We start from the raw sequence: 19,635 nt of genomic DNA on the forward strand, positions 1-19,635 counted from the left end.
TGGTCTGTTATAAATGCCTTTCTGATATCATCACACTCCTTCCTTTCTGAAAACATGTTAGTGACTTCTGTTTATATTTAGGATGAAGATACAAATTCTTCTGTTGGCCTCAGGCAGGCTTATGTCTGTCTCCATAACCTCATCTCATACCAGATTTCCTTCACTTGAAAGCATCATTGATATGTCTGCTACCTCTGGGCCTTTGCACACGCTATGTACTCTCCCTCCTACTCTCATTCCTCCAGTATCAGCCCAAAGGGTAAATTCCCACACCCTCCATTGATCCTGACTTTATAATGATGCATCTCATCAGATGATGGTCTGAGAATGCTTCTCTCACCCTCTCACCCACCAGACTATAAGCTGCTTGAGAGCAAGGCTGTGGGTGTATGGCTGACCGTTGTCTCCCAAACACCTAGCACAATGCTTCATAACAGAGTCTGTGTTCAGTCTGTTTTTTAAAGGAGTAAATGAATATTATTTCATTTCACTGTACCTTAATTTACTCAACCGTTTCTATGGTTGGAAACTGAAGATGTGTCAAAGTTTTCACATTAACAAACAATACCACAATGAATATCCTTATGGATAAATCATTGCTCACATGTTTTTTTGTGGTATAGTTGATGTACTATATTATATAAGTTTCACGTGTACAACAAATAGCACTAAACTGTACTTCAGAGACACTGTGCTATGTATGGAGAGGTAAAATGAGGTAAGCTATTGGGAACAATACGTGTAAAAACTTCTATGTAAATAATTTATTACAAAGTCAGAGCATTTTATATTTTACATATAATTTACATCTTATTGCACTCTGAAATTTAAAAATGACTCCAGGTAGCACCACTCACAGGATGGATTGTTGTATTGCAGGAGATGTTCGGAATGATATTTATGTCACCCTGATCCATGGGGAGTTTGACAAGGGGAAAAAGAAGACACCAAAGAACGTGGAGGTGACCATGTCTGTACATGACGAGGAGGGCAGGCTCCTGGAGGTTAGTATGTTCCCGGTAGTCCCACTGCCATCACACACTCCTTTACAGGACTTCAGGCCTGACGTTAATTGTTCTTCACTGTAGAGTGGATTTGGTGTTTCACAAGAAAAACGTAGGAAGCCCATTAAATTTGTGAATAGCAGTTACCAGTTTTATTAATAAATTCACATAGATTCTTAATTTTATTATTTCTCCTGTGCTGAGAAAGACCTCAAGCCACCAGGATTTCAGGTGTACATTTCTAATGTAGCGATTCCCTCTCTCTCCTTTTTATTGATTTATTTTCGGCTGCACTGGGTCTTCATTGCTGCACACAGGCTTTCTCTAGTTGCAGTGAGTGGGGCTACCCTTTCTTGCAGTGTGCAGGCTTCTCATTGCAGTGGCTTCCCTTTGCAGAGCACAGGCTCTTGGGTAGAGCAGTTGAGGCACATGGACTCAGCAGTTGCAGCTCCTGGGCCTAATAGTTGTGGTGCATGGGTGCATGTGCTTAGTTTGTGCCAAGGCATATGGGATCTTCCCAGATCAGGGATCAAATGCACGTCTCCTACGTTGGCAGGCGGATTCTTTACCACCGAGCTACCAGGGAAGCCCCTGATGTAGAGATTCTTAATCATTTTCAAGTAATTTAGACACTTTCAATCTGATAAGGTCCTCCTTTCGATCTGGAGGGTACAGGTCCTCCACCTGGGTGAGCTGAACCAGTGGAGGTGCACTGCTTAGAGCTGTTACACTGGAAGGGCTCTTGGTTCGAGGTCAACTACCATGCTTTTTAGTTTTAGAGATCATCAAACTGCAGCCCAGAGAGGATAAGGTGTTCTCTCAGGGAAGCACAGGACCCAGAGGTGATGCAGGAAACAGACACAGGTGTCCTGACTTCCGGTCCATTGTTCCTCCAACAGAAGTTAAGTCTTGATTCTGACGTCATGGAGGAGGATAGGCAAGGGGTGGTCACGGCAGGCTTTTACTGCCCGAGTGACCTCTGGCTCCTCTTGTGTGAGCCATAGTTACCTGCTGGGGAGTCCACTCCATTCACTGAGTGCATCGTGGTGAGGGCACAGCAGAGTACACCATCCACCACTTCCTGGGGATGTGCTTGTCTTCGAAGGAATCAGTTGTTTAAAGACAAGTTGTCCTCTGCATAGAGGGAGAAGCAGAATGCCGTGGGCCACAATTGGGAGTGATTTCTTTGTGCTGTTAGAAGAGCCCTTTCGCCCCAAGAGTTCAAGTACACATCGTGGCTTTGCTAACTAGCTTGGAAGTACCCCCACGGAGGCCTGACTCTACTGCTCTAAGTGGTTCCTTTCTAGGAAGAGCCACAACCCTAAGTTCTAGTGGACACACCACACCTACGTACCAAGTCCTTAAAACAAGAGTGTAGACAGGACCTCACACGGCTTTACGTGTGCAGTGTGCTTAGCTCTGGGTCACCCTCATTAGACCTCCATTCGCTGAAAGAGGAAAGAAGAAAGGAAGGAAGGACAGTATATGGTTGGAATGGAAGAGAGAATAAAAGTTCCAGCAAAGAGGAATGTTAAGCTGGTACTGGCTGCCTTAGCAACTACGCATCAAGATACTTGGACCCTCAAAGTGCTAGAAACTCACTCACTCTTTTTTTTTTTTAATATATAATTTAATTAATTTATTTTTGGCTTTGTTGGGCTTTTCTCTAGTTTGTGGTGTTTGGGGGCTGCTCTCTAGTTGGGGTGTGCAGGCTTCTCATTGCAGTGACTTCTCACGTTGCGGAGCACAGGCTCTAGGGCATGCGGGCTTTAGTAGTTGTAGCACATGGGCTTAGTAACTGCGGCTTGCAGACTCTAGAGCACAGACTTAAGAGTTGCGGTGCCTGGGCTTAGTTGCTTTGGGATCCTCCCAGATCAGGGATCAAACCTGTGTCTTCTGCATTGGCAGGCAGATTCTTTACCAATGAGCCACTGGGGAAGCCCAAAACTCAGTCATTTTAAATTAATTTCTTTTATTGACATATGGTTGCTTTACAGTGTTGTGTTTGTTTCAGGTATACAGCCAAGTGTCTATCTGTACAGCATTATCTATCGATCATCTATGTATATTCTTTTTTAGATTCTTTTAACATGTAGGTTTTTACAACATATTCCATATAGTTCCCTGTGCTGTACAGTAGGTCCTTGTTACCTATTTTATATAGAATAGTGCGTATCTTTTCATCTCAAGTTCCTAATTATTCCCACTCCTCAACCTTCCCCTTTGGAAACCAGGAGTTTGTTTTCTATGTCCATGAGTCTGTTTGCATTTTGTAAATAAGTTCATGTCTGTCATACTTTAGATTCCACATATGAGTGATTTCATATTTGTCTTTCTCTGTCTGACTCACTTCACCACTTAGTATGACAATCTCTGGTTCATCCATGTTGATGCAAATGGCATTATTTCATTCCTTTTTATGGATGAGTAGTCTTCCATTGTATACATGTAGCACATCTTCTTAGAAAGTCATCTCATTCTTCACCCCAGAGGTAATCAGCTTATGGATGCCAATGTAAGACATGCGCTAGCCATGTGGAGTACCCTGACTGTCTAGATAATATTATCACCTCCTAATTTTTTCTTTCCATCCAAAGAAAGCGATTCATCCTGGTGCTGGATATGAAGGCATTTCTGAGTACAAATCAGTGGTGTATTATCAAGTCAAGCAGCCCTGTTGGTATGAGACCGTCAAGGTGAGAATGTGCTATCAGTAACTTCTGTCATACATGAAACCTCTTTTAGATTCCTTTCTTTTTTAAAATTAGGATATAGTTGCTTTACAATGTTGTGTTAGTTTCTGCTGCACAGTGAAGTGAGTCAGCTATATGTATACATATACCCCCGCCCTTGACCCTTCTTCCCACCCCACTCCCCTATCCCACCCCTCTAGGTCATCACAGAGCATTGAGCTGAGCTCCTTATGCCATACAGCAGCTTCCCACTAGCTCTCTGTTTTACATGTGGTAGTGTATATATGTCAATCTCAATCTCCTGATTCATCCCACCCCCTTTGTCCACACATCTGTTCCCTACGTCTGTGTGTCTATTCTTGCCCTGAAGTAGGTTCATCTGTATCATTTTTCTAGATTCCACATATATGCATTAATATACTATATTTGTTTTTCTGTTTCTGACTTACTTCACTGTTTGACAGACTGTAGGTCCAAACACATCTCCACAAATGACCCTTTTACCCACCAGTGATTCCTCCTTTATCCTGAAGTTTTACACAGGTTGCCTGTGGTGTGCCATAAGAAATGAACTGATCATCGTAATTCTTTAGAAGAGCATTTCTCTTTCAGAAACTTCAGAAATCTTAAATAACGTTCTAGTTTGTCAACGTGTTGAAATTTGGAGAAAAACTTGTGGTTGTAATGATGTAAGAGGCTGCCAAGATGGTCCAGCACCAAATGGAAATTTTCACACTTTCATGAGCAGTTTCCTAACATTTCTCTCCTCCTTGGCCTCTAACCAAGTTTGCTGGGCCTCTTTTCAATTTAATTACGTGGTTTTCAGATTCCAAAGCGCTCTTGAGATCAGTCAGCTCATGTGAGCCTTGCCATAGCTCTGCAACTGAAATGGTCTGAGTTACAGTTCCCCTTTTTCTTTCTCTCTTTGTTAATCGTTCACCACACTGAGCAGCGTGGGGGATCTTAGTTCTCCCACCAGGGATCCAACTTGGGTACCACCTGCATTGGAAGGCAGAGTCTTAACCACTGGACCACAAGGGAAGTCCCAACAGTAGCCCTTTTTCTAAAGAGGTAACTGAACTCAGAGAAGTGAAGCAGCCATGTTCCTCTAGCTGCTCTCTGTCAGAGTCTACACTAGAGCCCACTTTTTCTGAAACCTAGGCTCCACTAGCTCTTTCTTTTTTTATTATTTTATAATTGAAGTATAATTTATTTGCAGTGCTGTGTTAATTTTGGCTGTACAGCAAAGCAATTCCATTATCTATATGTATTTCTAGTTTTTGTTTAGTCACTAAGTCCTATCTAACTCTTTGTTACCCCATGGACTGTAGCCTGCCAGGCTTCTCTGTCCATGGAATTTCCCAGGCAACAATACTGGAGTGAGTTGCCATTTCTGTCTCCAGGGTATCCTTCCGACCAGATAGAACCACATCTCCTGCATTAGCAGGGGGATCCTTTACCACTGAGCCACCCGAGAAGCTCATATATATATTCTGTTGAATATTCTTTTCCATTATGACTGAGATCAGGATACTGAATATAGGTCCTTGTGCTGTACAATGGAACTTTGTTGCTTATCCACGTTGACTTTCTGATTGTCAGAGTCTTAAAAACTCTAAATAACTAAAAAATAAATTGCCCTTGTATCTTAATTCAGAAGTAACCATCCTCCACAATGGTTGGAGGCATAATAAATGCACAAAGATGGGCACAATAAAGGACAGAAATGGTATGGACCTAACAGAAACAGAAGATATTAAGAAGAGGTGGCAAGAATACACAGAAGAACCACGATGATGTGATCACTCACCTAGAGCCAGACATCCTGGAATGCAAAGTCAAGTGGGCCTTAGGAAGCATCACTGTGAACAAAGCTAGTGGAAGTGATGGAATTCCAGTTGAGCTATTTCAAATGCTAAAAGATGATGCTGTCGAAGTGCTGCACTCAACATACCAGCAAATTTGGAAAACTCAGCAGTGGCCATGGGACTGGAAAAGATCAGTTTTCATTCCAGTCCCAAAGAAAGGCAATGCCAAACGATGTTCAAACTACTGCACAATTGCACTCATCTCACATGCCAGCAAAGTAATGCTCAAAATTCTCCAAGCCAGGCAGTGAACTGTGAACTTCCAGATGTTCAAGCTGGATTTAGAAAAGGCAGAGGAGCCAGAGATCAAATTGCCAACATCTGCTGGATCATCAAAAAAGCAAGAGAGTTCCAGAAAAACATTTACTTCTGCTTTATTGACTACGCCACAGTCTTTGACTGTGTGGATCATAGCAAACTGTGGAAAATTTTTAACAAGATGGGAATACCAGATCACCTGATCTGCCTCTTGAGAAATCTGTATGCAGGTCAGGAAGCAACAGTTAGAACTGGACATGGAACTACAGACTGGTTCCAAACAGGAAAAGGAGTACGTCAAGGCTATATATTGTCACCCTGCTTATTTAACTTATGTACAGAGTACATCATGAGAAATGCTGGAGTGGATGAAGCACAAGCTGGAATCAAGATTGCTGGGAGAAATACCAATAACCTGAGATATGCAGATGACATCATCCTTATGGCAGAAAGCAAAGAAAAACTAAAGAGCCTCTTGATGAATGTGAAAGATGAGAGTGAAAAAATTGGTTTAAAACTAAACTTTCAGAAAATAATATCATGGCATCTGGTGCCATTGCTTCATGGGAAATAGATGGGGAAACAGTGGCAAGACTTTTTTGGGGGGCTCCAAAATCACTGCAGATGGTGACTGCAGCCATGAAATTAAAAGACGCTTGCTCCTTGGAAGAAAAGTTATCACCAACCAAGATAGTATATTCAAAAGCAGAGACATTACTTTGCCAACAAAGGTCCGTCTAGTCAAAACTATGGTTTTTCATACATGAATGTGAGAGTTGGAATATAAAGAAAGCTGAGTGTCGAAGAATTGATGCTTTTGACTTGTGGTGTTGGAGAAGACTCGAGAGTCCCTTGGACTGCAAGGAGATCCAGCCAGTCAATCCTAAAGGAAATCAGTCCTGAATATTCATTGGAAGAACTGATGCTAAAGCTGAAACTCCAATACTTTGGCCACCTGATGCGAAGAACTGACTCATTTGAAAAGACCCTGATGCTGGGAATGATTGAAGGCGGGAGAAGAAGGGGACGACAGAGGATGGAATGGTTTGGTGGCATTACCAACTCCATGGACATGAGCTTGAGTAAACTCCGGGAGTTGGTGATGGACACGGGAAGGCTGGCGTGCTGCAGTCCATGGGGTCGCAAAGAGTCGGACACAACTGAGCAACTGAACTGAACCATCCTCCACAATTTTACATACTTAATATGTCTTGAATCATGCTGTGCATGCAAGTTTAAACTAGGAATAAAACCACCATACGACCCAGCAATCCCACTCCTAGGCATATACCCTGAGGAAACCAAAATTGAAAAAGACACGTGTATCCCTTGTTCATTGCAGCACTATTTACAATAGCTAGAATATGGAAGCAACCTAGATGTCCGTCAAGAGATGAATGGATAAAAAACATCAATACAGTATACTAACGCATATATATGGAATTTAGAAAGATGGTAACAATAACCCGGTGTACGAGACAGCAAAAGAGACACTGATGTATAGAACAGTCTTATGGACTCTGTGGGAGAGGGGAGAGGGTGGGAAGATTTGGGAGAATGACATTGAAACATGTAAAATATCATGTAAGAAACGAGTTGCCAGTCCAGGTTTGATGCACGATATGGATGCTTGGGGCTAGTGCACTGGGACGACCCAGAGGGATGGTATGGGGAGGGAGGAGGGAGGAGGGTTCAGGATGGGGAACACATGTATACCTGTGGTGGATTCATTTTGATATTTGGCAAAACTAATACAATTATGTAAAGTTTAAAAATAAAATTAAAAAAAAAAGAAATTGTGGTACATAGGTACAATAGAATAATACTCAGCCATAAAAAGGAACGCGTTTGAGTCAGTTCTGATGAGGTGGATGAACCTAGAACCTATTATACAGAGTGAAGTGAGTCAGAGAAAGAAAGATAAATATCGTATTCTAACACATATATATGGAATCTAGAAGAATGGTACTGAAGAACTTACTTACAGGGCAGCAGTGGGGAAACAGACATAGAGAATAGACTTACGGACATGGGGAGAGGGGAGGACGGAATGAGATGTATGGAAAGAGTAACATGGAAGCTTACATTATCATATGTAAAATAGAGGGCCAATGGGAATTTGCGGTGTGCCTCAGGAAACTCAAACAGGGGCTCTGTATCAACCTAGAGGGGTGGGATGGGGAGGGAGCTGGGAGGGAGGTTCAAAAGGGAGGGGATATATGTATACCTATGGCTGATTCATGTTGAGATTTGATAGATATTTGCACAATAGTCCATTATATAACCACACCATAATTAAACTCTTGCCACAAATTCTCTGCTCTCTACATTGCCCCATGCCTCTGTTTTCCCTGTCTCTTCTTTACATATAAGCAGCAAAAAGAAAAAGCTTCCTTTTCTCCAGTATTTTATCTTTTTGTTCTAGTGTGTGTATGTGCTCAGTCATGTCTGACTCTTTGTGACCTCATGGACTGTAGCCTGCCAGGGTCCTCTGTCCATGGGTTTCTCCAGGCAAGAATACTGGAATGGGTTGCCATTTCCCTCTCATGGGAACCTTCCCGACCCCGGAATCGATTGTGGGTCTTCTGCCTTGGCAGGCAGATTCTTTACCACTGAGCCACCAGGAAAGCCCTTTCCTTCTGTTATAGTCCCTAAATGTTATTGTATTCACGTACAGCTTGTAGTCTGAAAGGTACAGGTACTGATGTTTTCACTCTGAAGCATCTCCTGCTTCATACTTGAGAAGACACTAGAAATTTGTAGTATCTCCGCTTTCAGAATCTATGATAAATAGCAAAGATGATCTCTTGAGCTTTACTTGGTTTTGAGAAATAGCTAAAGCTCTCTTGAATGAAGTCCTCCACGAAATCTCACTCTATCACAATGACTCCTTATGACCAGATACTAAAATGGGCCTCATTTTATAAAATGAGCTTTGCATGCCAAGGACTGAATTAATATAAACTCGTAATTCTGAATTATTATACAGGTGTCCATTGCTATAGAAGAAGTTACTCGCTGCCATATAAGGTTTACCTTCCGACACCGGTCGTCTCAGGAATGTAAGTATTAGGAGGTCTGTGACATACTTTCATCAAAACAATATCTTTCATCAAAAAAACCTCCTGCTTGACAGCACTTTTGTGTGTCTGTAGAACAAGATATTTGGCATCTTTGAGGATTCACTGGTGCTAAGGAAATATTTTTTAATGAATTTTTCTAGGTTTCCAGGATTTGTGTTGTTCATTCTGTATCAGAATTTCCCCAAAATGTGTTCTGTGAGTACTAAGGTTCTCTAAGATGCTAATAGATGTTCTCTGACACAATGAGTTTCACAATTGGATAGAGATAGGAAATGCTTGTATATTATATTTTCCTCTTAGGCATTCACAGTGTATGTTGTCATATTGCTGAGAAATCCTGAAGCCAGAAAAGTTTTTAATCTCTAGTTTCCCCAATTTTTTTCTAATGAAAGAACTATTTCAAATTTTAGATCATAGTTCATGAGTTGACGTTTCTAAAGTACGAACAAAGGAGAATATTGTTTATTTTCCGATTGATCACAAGTGTCTGGAAGTGTTGTTCTTATTCAGCACTGCATGAAAGTCCAGTCCTTCCTTCCAAACTGAAATTTTTGACTGCCGTCTGCCTACCAGACTGCAGGCCAGGCCCTCAATAGATAATAGCAGACAGGACTCAGGCGCTGCTCTGAAAAGTCTCTGTGATCTAGTTAGAAAGATGACTATGAAAACAGACAATGAAGGTCAGATCAATGTGACGTGTTACAACAGCAAATGTGGAGTTGTAAGCCTAGCACCCAACCCTGCCTGGGGATTTCCTACAACTCCTAGGATTTCCTACATCCTGTCTGAGCCTCGAAGATAGCAGAGGTTAACCCAGCGAAGGGTGATGGTGGAGAAATGTGTTTGAAAAGGAAAGGGCTGCTGAAGTGGGAACAATTATAATATTAAATTGAGCCATCTTAAAGTGCCAGTTTTATAGGTCAGTAGCAAATAGTCAAATATTAGCAATTTCGTCCAGTTCTACATTATACTGAAGGAGCATTTCTCAAGCTCTTAGTTTGTACCAAATACCATGTGGTATTTATATTTATACACTGTCTTGTTTAGTATCTACAGTAGTCTGATAAGATCCATACTACTTTTATCCACATCTGTACATAAGGAAAGTGAGGCACAGAGATGTTAGGCCCAAGGTTGGGCTTCCCTGGTAGCTCAGCTGGTAAAGAGTCCCCTTGCAATGCAGGTGAACCTGATTTAATTCCTGGGAAGATCTGCTGGAAAAGGGATAGGCTACGCACTCCAGTATTCTTGGTCTTCCCTGGTGGCTCAGCTGGGTTCGATCCCTGGGTTGAGAAAATCCCCTGGAGAAGGGAACAGCTACCTACTCCAATATTCTGGCCTGGCTATTCCATGGAGAAGTCCATGGGGTTGCAAAGAGTTGGACATGACTGAGTGACTTTTACTTTCACTTTGCCCAAGGTCACAGGGCTAGTAAGAACCCAGATTGACACCTTGGCAGTCTGATTCCAGGCAGGCTGGAGCAGGGTCATGAAAAGTGAAGATTCTTTTCCTACCATCTTGTAGAGGAGCCATTAAAGAGTGTTGTATAGGTCAGGAGTCCCTACCTTCTGGAGTCTAATGCCTGATGATCTGAGGTAAAGCTGATGCAATAATAATAAAGTGCACAATAAATGTAATGCATTTGAATCATCCTGAAACCATTCCTCCTGCCCCTGGTTGTGGAGAAATTATCTTCCATGAAACCAGTCCCTGGTGCCAAAATGATTGGGGATTGCAAGTATATAGGTGGTGGTGGTGATTTGGTTATCTATTTATAACAGCTTTAGTCATGGTATCCCCAACCAAACTGGACACGGCCCAAGTGGCCATTGAGAGGAGAACATATGAATGGACTATAGTATAATCTTTTCATAACAGATACCTGCTCAGCCAGTCTGGAGACACACAAGACCTAGCAGAGCTTAGAAGTGTGCCTGTGGGGAGAAGGGGCCACGAGCCACCCCAGCCATAGACATCTGAGTAGGGAACATGGTGAGCTCAGAGGCCAACTCTGAAGACCAGGAGGGAGGCCCTTTCCTTCCTCAAGAGGCTGGATTCTCCCTCCCAGATGCCACAAGAAACACATAACCCCTTTTCCTGGCACATTGGCATCTTGGAAAAAGAGAGGAACAGAAACCTTAGATGGCATCACAACTTTGTTATTGTTCAATGACTAAGTTGTGTCTGACTCTTTGCAACCCCACAGACTGCAGCACACCACGCTTCCCTGTCCTTCACTGTCTCCCGGAGTGTGCTCAAGCTCGTGTCCATGGAGTTGGTGATGCCATCCAACCATCTCATCCTCTGTCGCCCCTTCTCCTCCTGCCCTCAGTTTTTCCCAGCATCAGGGTCTTTTCCAATGAGCAGGCTCTTCGCATCAGGTGGCCAAAGTATTGGAGCTTCGGCATCAGTCCTTCCAGTGAATATTCAGGATTGATTTCCTTTAGGATTGACTGGTTTGATCTCCTTGCTGTCCACAAACCTTGAAATATAATAAATAAAACACTTGCTGAGGTACTTCCCTGGTGGTCAAGTGGCTGGGAATCTGCCTACCAATGCTGGGGTCATGGATTTCATCACTGGTCTGGGAAGATCCTACTTGCTGAGGAGCAACTAAGCCCATACACCACAGTTACTCAGCCTGTGCTCTAGAGCCCATGCTCCAAATAAGAGAAGCTGCTGCAATGAGAAGCCCATACACAACTAGAGAGTGGTCCCTGCTCAGCACAGCTAGAGAAAGCCTGTGCACAGCATCAAAGACCCAGCGCAACAAAATATAACTAAATACATATATACAGAGTGTACATACATACATACTGAGTCTGTTTTAAAACAGCAGTAGTGAGATAGCCCATGGAATGGTTTGGAAGCATGGCATTTGACCTGATTAGGTTTGATTTTGGAAATTCATACCAAAGAGTGGAGAGATGTTGGGTGGTTGAAGGGCTAAAGACAGAGAGACCTGTTATGAAGAGCTTATGGGAATACAGGGAAGTGATGAGGGTGGCCTGGACTCAGGAGGGAACAGCAGGAATGGAGAGAAGAGGTGTCCAGAGGCTCTTAGGATGTGGGGTTAGCCTGGAGGTGGGGTCAGTGTCGATACTCATTGTTCTGATTGGATGTTTGAGTGGATTCTGTTGTCATTCATTCATAAATATAGGAAGAGCAGGATATGTGTGGGGGGCACCAGAAGATTTCAGTTAAGGAACTATTTCCTTCAGGGAGGCAGTGACATGGATAATCCATGTGGCTTATTGGAGCTCACTGAACTAGTTGATGAGTGTGCGGTCGAACACCTGACTGCAGAGCCATCAGCTGTCATAGCCATCACTCCTGGTATTCTTCTGTCCCGCTCAGACATATATTCTTGTCTTTTCAGCCAGAGATAAATCAGAGCGAGCCTTTGGTGTGTCCTTTGTGAAGCTGATGAACATAAATGGCACCACTCTGCAGGACGGGAGGCACGATCTGGTGGTGTATAAGGTGGTGCTAACGAAAGAGGCTGAGGACCTCCTTACTCCTCTGAAAATGATTCTGAAAACTCCTTTTAGACTTCATGTATAACTATCAGAATCTTCTCTAGAGCTGTATGTGTTCGCACCTACCGGTCTCGAATCCCAGAGGACTGTGGTCACACTAGCTTCATGGACTCCCATCCCCTTCAGTCTAATAAATGATGGTCCTGGGACTTCCCTGATGGTCCAGTGGGGACAGCCAGTCACACTTCCACTGCAGGGGGCGTGGGTTCGATCCCTGGTTGGGAAACTTGGATCCCACATGCTGTTCAGCATGGCCAAGAAAAAAAAAATTTTTTTTTTTTTTTAAAGAATGGTCCCTCCTTCTTCTGCAAATGGCATCATGGAGGTGAACAGCCAGAGGTTGTTCTCTGGCTTTGTTCTTTGCATCACCCCTTGTGGAGCGTTGATAACTGCGCTGTTGGGCTGGGTTAGCAGGTGGTGGGTGTGGTGGTGGGTGTGGTAGGATGTGGTTTTCATATCAGCATGAGCCAGGCACCGTTTCTGTGCTCTGGGGCCCCTCTTCCTCCGGTATCAGTTTTGTCCTTATTCTTCCATCTAAGTGCTGCAGAGCTCTCATTCCCACTGAGATTTTAGAGTCGAAAGTAGATATTGAGAAGATCTCATTTGTCCAACAACATCAAGGAGGATTTTTTCAGTTGATAGCTTTTCTGAGATGAAGCTGCCTGAAGTGTATTTCTGTTAATAGCTCCTGAGCTCAGAATTAGTGTTGGAAGCCATGGCTGGCTGTTTCTTCTCAGGGGACCCAATGAAGTATAACTGTGACAATTTACACATTCAAGAAAACCATCCTTACTCTTTACTTACGTATTGATAACACAGACTAGGATACTGATTTCTGCTTCATTACTTATTCCATTTTCATACAATGTTTAAATTATTTCTAGGCTCAGATTTTTGAAAAATATCATAACACCTCAGAGTTAGAAGGGATCTACTATAAAAACTTTCTTATGCTAGAAATACACTGTGCTCATGATAAATATTATTTTATTTGCATCCAAGGGATTTTGTCTACTCTCTGGAGTCCCTGACATGCTTCCTTTGCAGGGTGACAACAAGAAGATGGAAGATGCTAAATTCTACCTGACCTTGCCTGGAACCAAGGTGGAGATGGAAGAAAAGGAGCTCCAAGCATCTAAAAACTCAGCCAACTTTGCACCAGCCAAAGACAGCACAAAGGACAGCTTTCAGATTGCCACCCTCATATGTTCCACGAAGCTCACCCAGAATGGTAGGCGTGGTGACCAGAATGACACCAGAATGGGTTTTCTATTGGGTCCTCCTGGGCTCCTTTGTTAAATTCAAGAGACTGGACCATCAGTCTTCTGAGATGGGGTCCTAGGCTTTCTGGATTCTGCTCTTTGCGTGATGTTCTAGGTAAACTATTAGATAGCTAAAGCTTTTTATGAGGCTTCTTTGTCTATCTTTGAACCAGGATGAAAAACCTGGTGTTTTTTAAATATGGTAAAACCTACAAATGTATTCTAATGGAGGCTGTAAAATTTGAAGGTCCCTATGTTTCATTCCTTCAGTGCAGCAAAGAGCTCTAATACTGTTCTTTGTATAATGTGTGTAATGAGAGATTGTGGTAGCAGGGGAAGGACACTGGCAGGCAAATATCCGTGCCTTGCTCAAGAAGGATGGCAAAGAGCAGGGAGGATTTGCTGTTAGCCTTTCCATCTGTTGCCATGTAGACTCCTCTTTCCCCATTTTTTTCCTCAAGCAGTCAGAGAGTTTTCATAAAATCAGCTGAACAGTTCAGAGTCAGCTTTACTCTGTCCCTTCTTGAAATCTGATAGCAATTTTAACTTCTCTTGTGTATATCATGGCATTTGATAGCCAATAACAGCTTCTTATTTACTTAACCTATGTAATTTCTAAGGAGTGCTGCTGGATATAGTGCTCCAAGGGTTAGATGCTCTGCAGACTTGCTTTAAAAATTCTGTATCTCCTGTGCTGTGTGGATGATTTGTCCCTTTGACCTTTGAGAAGAGTTGGGGCTCTGCCTTAGGGAGATGATAAGGTAGACAAAGCAGCTGAGATATAAGGGACACTCAAGGATCATCAGATATCATGTGTTCGGTCTTTAGAAAGGGTCTAAAGATTTATTTTGGTGAATCATGGTTGGGTAGAGAATATGGATAGTATTTCAACTTGAGCAAGTGTCTAGACTCAATAGAGTGAGGCTTAGAGCTGTTACTTATGGGAAAGTAAAAGCATGCACCAAAAATGAAGCCAGAAAAAAAGCGAAACTATAAAGACGTGAAAAGATCCATGATTACAAAGGGCTCGGGGAGAGAGGGAGGGATGAACAGACAAAGAAGAGGGATTTTTAGGACAGTAAAGCTATATGCTAAATTATACCCTAATGGGTACAGGGATATATGTCACTGGACATTTGTCCATACCCACCGAATATACAAAGTGAAGCCCAACTTAAACGACAGCCTTGAGTTCATGATCTTTATCAGTGTTGGCTCATCGGTTGTAATAAAGGTACTACAGTAATGCAGGATGTTAATAATACTGGAAACTCTGCAACCTTGAAAGGATATTTGGGAACTCTGCACTTTGGGCTTAATTTTTTCTGCAAGCCTAAAACTGCTCAAAAAAATAAAGACTGCTGTGGCTGCTGCTGCTAAGTCGCTTCAGTCATGTCCGACTCTGTGCGACCCCATGGACGGCAACCCACCAGGCTTCTCCATCCCTGGGATACTTCCGGCAAGAATACTGGAGTGGGTTGCCATTTCCTTCTCCAGTGCATGCACGCATGCTAAGTTGCTTCAGTCGTGTCTGACTCTGTGCGATCCTATGGACAGCAGCCCACCAGGCTCCCCTGTCCACGGGATTCTCTAGGCAAGAATACTGAAGTGGGTTGCCATTTCCTTCTCCAAAATAAAGTCTATTAATTAGGAAAAGAGAAACACCTTAAAAATTAAGCTAGAAAGCATTCTGAGCTTACATGTCAAAACTGTATCCACGATATAACCGTTGTTAGGGAAAAAGTAAGTATAAATAAATTGTTGATAAAAGGTTAAATCAGATCAGATCAGATCAGTCGCTCAGTTGTGTCCGACTCTTTGCGACCCCATGAATCGCAGCACGCCACGCCTCCCTGTCCATCACCAACTCCCGGAGTTCACTGAGACTCATGTCCATCGAGTCAGTGATGCCATCCAGCCATCTCATCCTCTGTCGTCCCCTTCTCCTCTTGCCCCCAATCCCTCCCAGCATCAGAGTCTCTTCCAGTGAGTCAACTCTTCGCATGAGGTGGCCAAAGTACTGGAGTTTCAGCTTTAGCATCATATTGGAAATGATGAAGAAGATGTATCAGAGATTTTAAATATTTTCAGACCCTTTGGTCTAGTACTGTGACCCCTAGAAAGTGAACGTAAATGGACAATGAGGGATGTGCACAAAGATTTTTGTAGGAGGAGGTTTCCCTATTACTCATAATGGGGGAACACGGCAAACAATCCAGATGTCCAGTAGTTGGGGATGAGGTCAAAGTCTATAATGTTATTAAATGATAAAATATATGAGACTGTGAAAAAAGCTGGCTTGGCCAAAAATGTCCATTCAGGTTCCTCTGTAACATCCTCAGAGAAACATGAATGAACTTTGGGGCCAACTCAAGATTTCAAAACAAAGACATAGAAAAATGTTAACAGTACATAGAACATAACCTTAGTTTTGTTTAAATATATAAGGAGAATTTGGAGCCAGTTGCCTGGGTTCAGTTCCCAGCTCTGCCACTTGCTAGCTGGTTCATCTTGGACAAGTCACCTGATCTCACCTGCTGTCGGCCTGGACAGAGTAGGAAGAGGGGACAGATAGGGCAGCCTTGTGCATATTTTAAAAGACAGGGTATTCCCAGCAGCAGATCGTAAGTGTTACTGTTTCTCTGATTTCTTCTAATATGATGGGAATGATAAAGAACCAGTTCAATTTATTCTGAGAAAGAAGCAGCTGAGGAACATAAGTAAACCGTCAACTCTACGAGGGCGTTTGCTGATCAGGAATGTATCTGTTCTCCTTTTACACAGAGACTGACCAGAGGTGTTGTTCCTTAGCCTTTGGAGAGCTGTTTGGACTCCAAAGGTCAAAAGCCACTGGACTTTGTTACAAACAGAGCCTGTAGGTGCTTTCATTACTTTATGAATTTTTTCGAAACTAGAACAGCTCGATTTATATGGGATCGTTTTGTTGCTGGACCGTTTGGAGGGTGAGAATAGATTTGTTCTAGAAAAGGGAGAGGGGAGTCAAGTCTCTGCAGGTATAGGCCTTGCACCAGGCTTTCACAGCTGTCTCATTTTACCCATGGACATCCTCGCACAGGAAGACACCCATGTTGTTATCATTAATGTCAATATGCTGATCAGAATGCTGAGTTAAGAAACTGAAATATTAGGCTGGCCAAAAGTTCATTCAAGTTTTTCTATAACACCTTACCTAATACTGTGCCTGAACTCATAAGTAATGGAGTTGGATCTGAAAATACATATTTGTAGCAAAATTTAGGGGTTTTTTTGTCATTTTTTTCTTTTTTTAAATGTTGCAGTCCTAATCTTTTCCCAAAGGTAATCACTACCCTAAATTTGAGGACTGTCAATTAGAGGATCATGAATTCCTACATATTTCTGATGGAGATGTAAGTTGAAACAACTTTGGATAACATTTAGGTAGTATCTGATATGGTTGAAGGTGGTCATTCCTGATAACCCAGAAATATACTCTAGTTTTATACCTCAGATGAGCAGCTGTACCTGTAAACCGGGAGGCATATGAGAATGTACACAGCACAGTTGTTTATGATGTCTCAAAACCACAAACAACCCATCTGGTTTTGGGGGCGTTGTTTTGTTTTTTGTTTTTGGCTGTGCTGCTTTGGCTTGCAGGATCTTAGTTTTCTGACCAGGGATTGAACCCAGACCCTTGGTGTGTAGGTGTGGTGTCCTAACCATTGGATTGGCAGAGCGTTCCCCCATCTGGTTGTTCATTGACAGTAAAATGGATGAACAAATTCTGGTACATCCATATAATGGGATAGATACTATACAGCAATGAAGTTTGTCAGAGCCATTCATCAACCTGTGTGAATCCCAGAAACACGGTGAGTCTAGGCCTGTTTCTGTGACTGTGCCACCACTTTTCTTGCCCTAAGACCTTATGGTTCACCTTTGCCAAATACATCCTTAATATGAGCACTGATGGAGCATGCAAGCATCTCTAGGGAATAAACCTCTAGGCTGATGAGCGGGTGCTTGGCAGATGCTAAAATCTGCTGCTCGACTCTTCTCTGCTGATGGCGTATCTAAGTCCTTTTCCTTAGGTAGCGCTAGTGAAATGAAGTGTAACCAGTGGAACAGAATGGTTGACTAGCCTCGGGCAGAAATAGGAGATGGGAAGCTGGAATGGACAGTGCCTAGTGGATAGGTCTAGCACAGTGTCTGTTCTGAAGTATTTATGTAAGGAGTGAAGAATTGTCTCGTGTACACTACCAGTTTCCTTGGGGCTGCTGGTTTTGATTCCATCCTGCTATGCCGTCTGATCCAGCGTGTACTGAACACCTGCTAGGTGGCTAGCACTGTGATGGCTTTAAGAATGAATACGATATGGTCCCTCCCCTCAAGTGTTTCAATCTATGGGAAGAGGCAAAGAGGTGTCAAGTGTGTCCTTACTTATTTGTCCTAATGTACATATATATGGACAGGGAATGCAGATAGAACAGAATGACTGGTTATGTCTTCCTAGAGGGAATAAAGTTTGAATTGAGTCTTGAGGTAGAAGTAGCAGCTGACCAAATCCACAGCATTGGGTTGGCCAAAAAGTTTGCTTGGGTTTTTCCATAACATCTTTTTTTTTAAAATAAATTTTAAAGTGTATTTATTTATTACCTATTTGGGCTTCCCTGTTGGCTCAGACTGTAAAGAATCCATCTGCAAATGCAGGAGACCTGGGTTCGATCCCTGGTTGGGAAAATCCCCTGGAGAAGGAAATGGCAACCCACTCCTGTATTCTTGCCTGGGAAATCCCATGGACAGAGGAGCCTGGTGGGCTATAGTCCGTGGGGTTGCACAAGAGTCGGACACAACTGAGCAACTGAGCACACATCATTTACTGGCTTCATCAGGTGTTGGCTGTGGTGCGCGGGTTTCTCTCCAGTTGCACCAAGCAGGCTTCTGAGTGTGCGAGCTCGGTAGTTGCAGTGCGTGGGCTTAGTGGTCCCGTAGAGTAGAATGTGGAATCCTAATTCCCTGCTGCCGCTGCTGCTGCTGCTAAGTCGCTTCAGTTGTGTCTGACTCTGTGCGACCCCATTGACGGCAGGCCACCAGGCTCCCCCGTCCCTGGGATTCCCCAGGCAAGAACACTGGAGTGGGCCGCCATTTCCTTCTCCACCTAATTCCCTGATGAGGGATCAAACCTGTGTTCCCTGCATTGGAAGGCAGACTCTCAACCACTGGACCACCAGGGAAGTCCCTCCGTAACAGCATATGGATAAAACCTGAATGGAATTTTTGGTCACAGCAGTATAGTATTTCTGGACATTTCAAACAAAGGGAAGTAAAGACAGGAAATGATTGAAGAGCATGCCACAGCTTGGGGAGTATTGAGTTGATCTGTCTGCCTGTGATGGGCTGGCAGGCAAACCCTAGGAGGGACCTTAGCACCTTCTACTGTGAATGCTATTGGGATTTTATTTTGTTGACAGTGGGATGTCTCTAGGCATTGGAGGCTTCCCAGGAACTAAACATGTGCATGCCAGTAAAACAAACACACTGAAGCAGACTGGCTGTTCTCACGAACAGAATGCATTTTCAACTCCTTATATATGTGTTTATACAGATCCATTGATTAAAAATACATAGTGCTATGCTTACTAAAAAATGCTCTACGAATAGTAATAGTAACTTGATGTACTAGACAAAATGATAAAGTAGTAATGGTCCAGATGCCTGCTTTAGTATGACACTAAAGTGACACTTTCAGTATCTAGACATTCATTAGACCTGTAAATGGCTTGTGGTTGTGTAGTTGCTAAGTTGTGTCTGACCCTGGTGACCCCATGGACTGTAGTCCACCAGGCCCCTCTGCCCATGCGATTTCCCAGGCAAGCATACTGGGTTGAATTGCCATTTTCTTCTCCAGGAGATCGTCCTGACCCGAGGATCGAACCTGGGTCTCCTTCA

General features: G+C 43.1%; 1 protein-coding gene across 2 annotated transcripts in view; it reads left to right on the top strand.

The window, feature by feature from the left end:
* Window positions 1–19,635, top strand: part of DOCK5 (dedicator of cytokinesis 5) — a 280,652-nt gene that overhangs the window by 169,344 nt on the left and 91,673 nt on the right. For both annotated transcript variants that reach the window (XM_027549946.1, XM_027549947.1), the window contains exons 14-18: window positions 880–1,004; window positions 3,602–3,700; window positions 8,813–8,885; window positions 12,286–12,389; window positions 13,493–13,676. In XM_027549946.1, the coding sequence (XP_027405747.1) occupies window positions 880–1,004; window positions 3,602–3,700; window positions 8,813–8,885; window positions 12,286–12,389; window positions 13,493–13,676 (585 nt within the window). The remainder of the gene's footprint in view (window positions 1–879; window positions 1,005–3,601; window positions 3,701–8,812; window positions 8,886–12,285; window positions 12,390–13,492; window positions 13,677–19,635) is intronic.

This window comes from Bos indicus x Bos taurus, chromosome 8 (genome assembly GCF_003369695.1).
Source record: "Bos indicus x Bos taurus breed Angus x Brahman F1 hybrid chromosome 8, Bos_hybrid_MaternalHap_v2.0, whole genome shotgun sequence".
Taxonomy (NCBI): domain Eukaryota; kingdom Metazoa; phylum Chordata; class Mammalia; order Artiodactyla; family Bovidae; genus Bos; species Bos indicus x Bos taurus.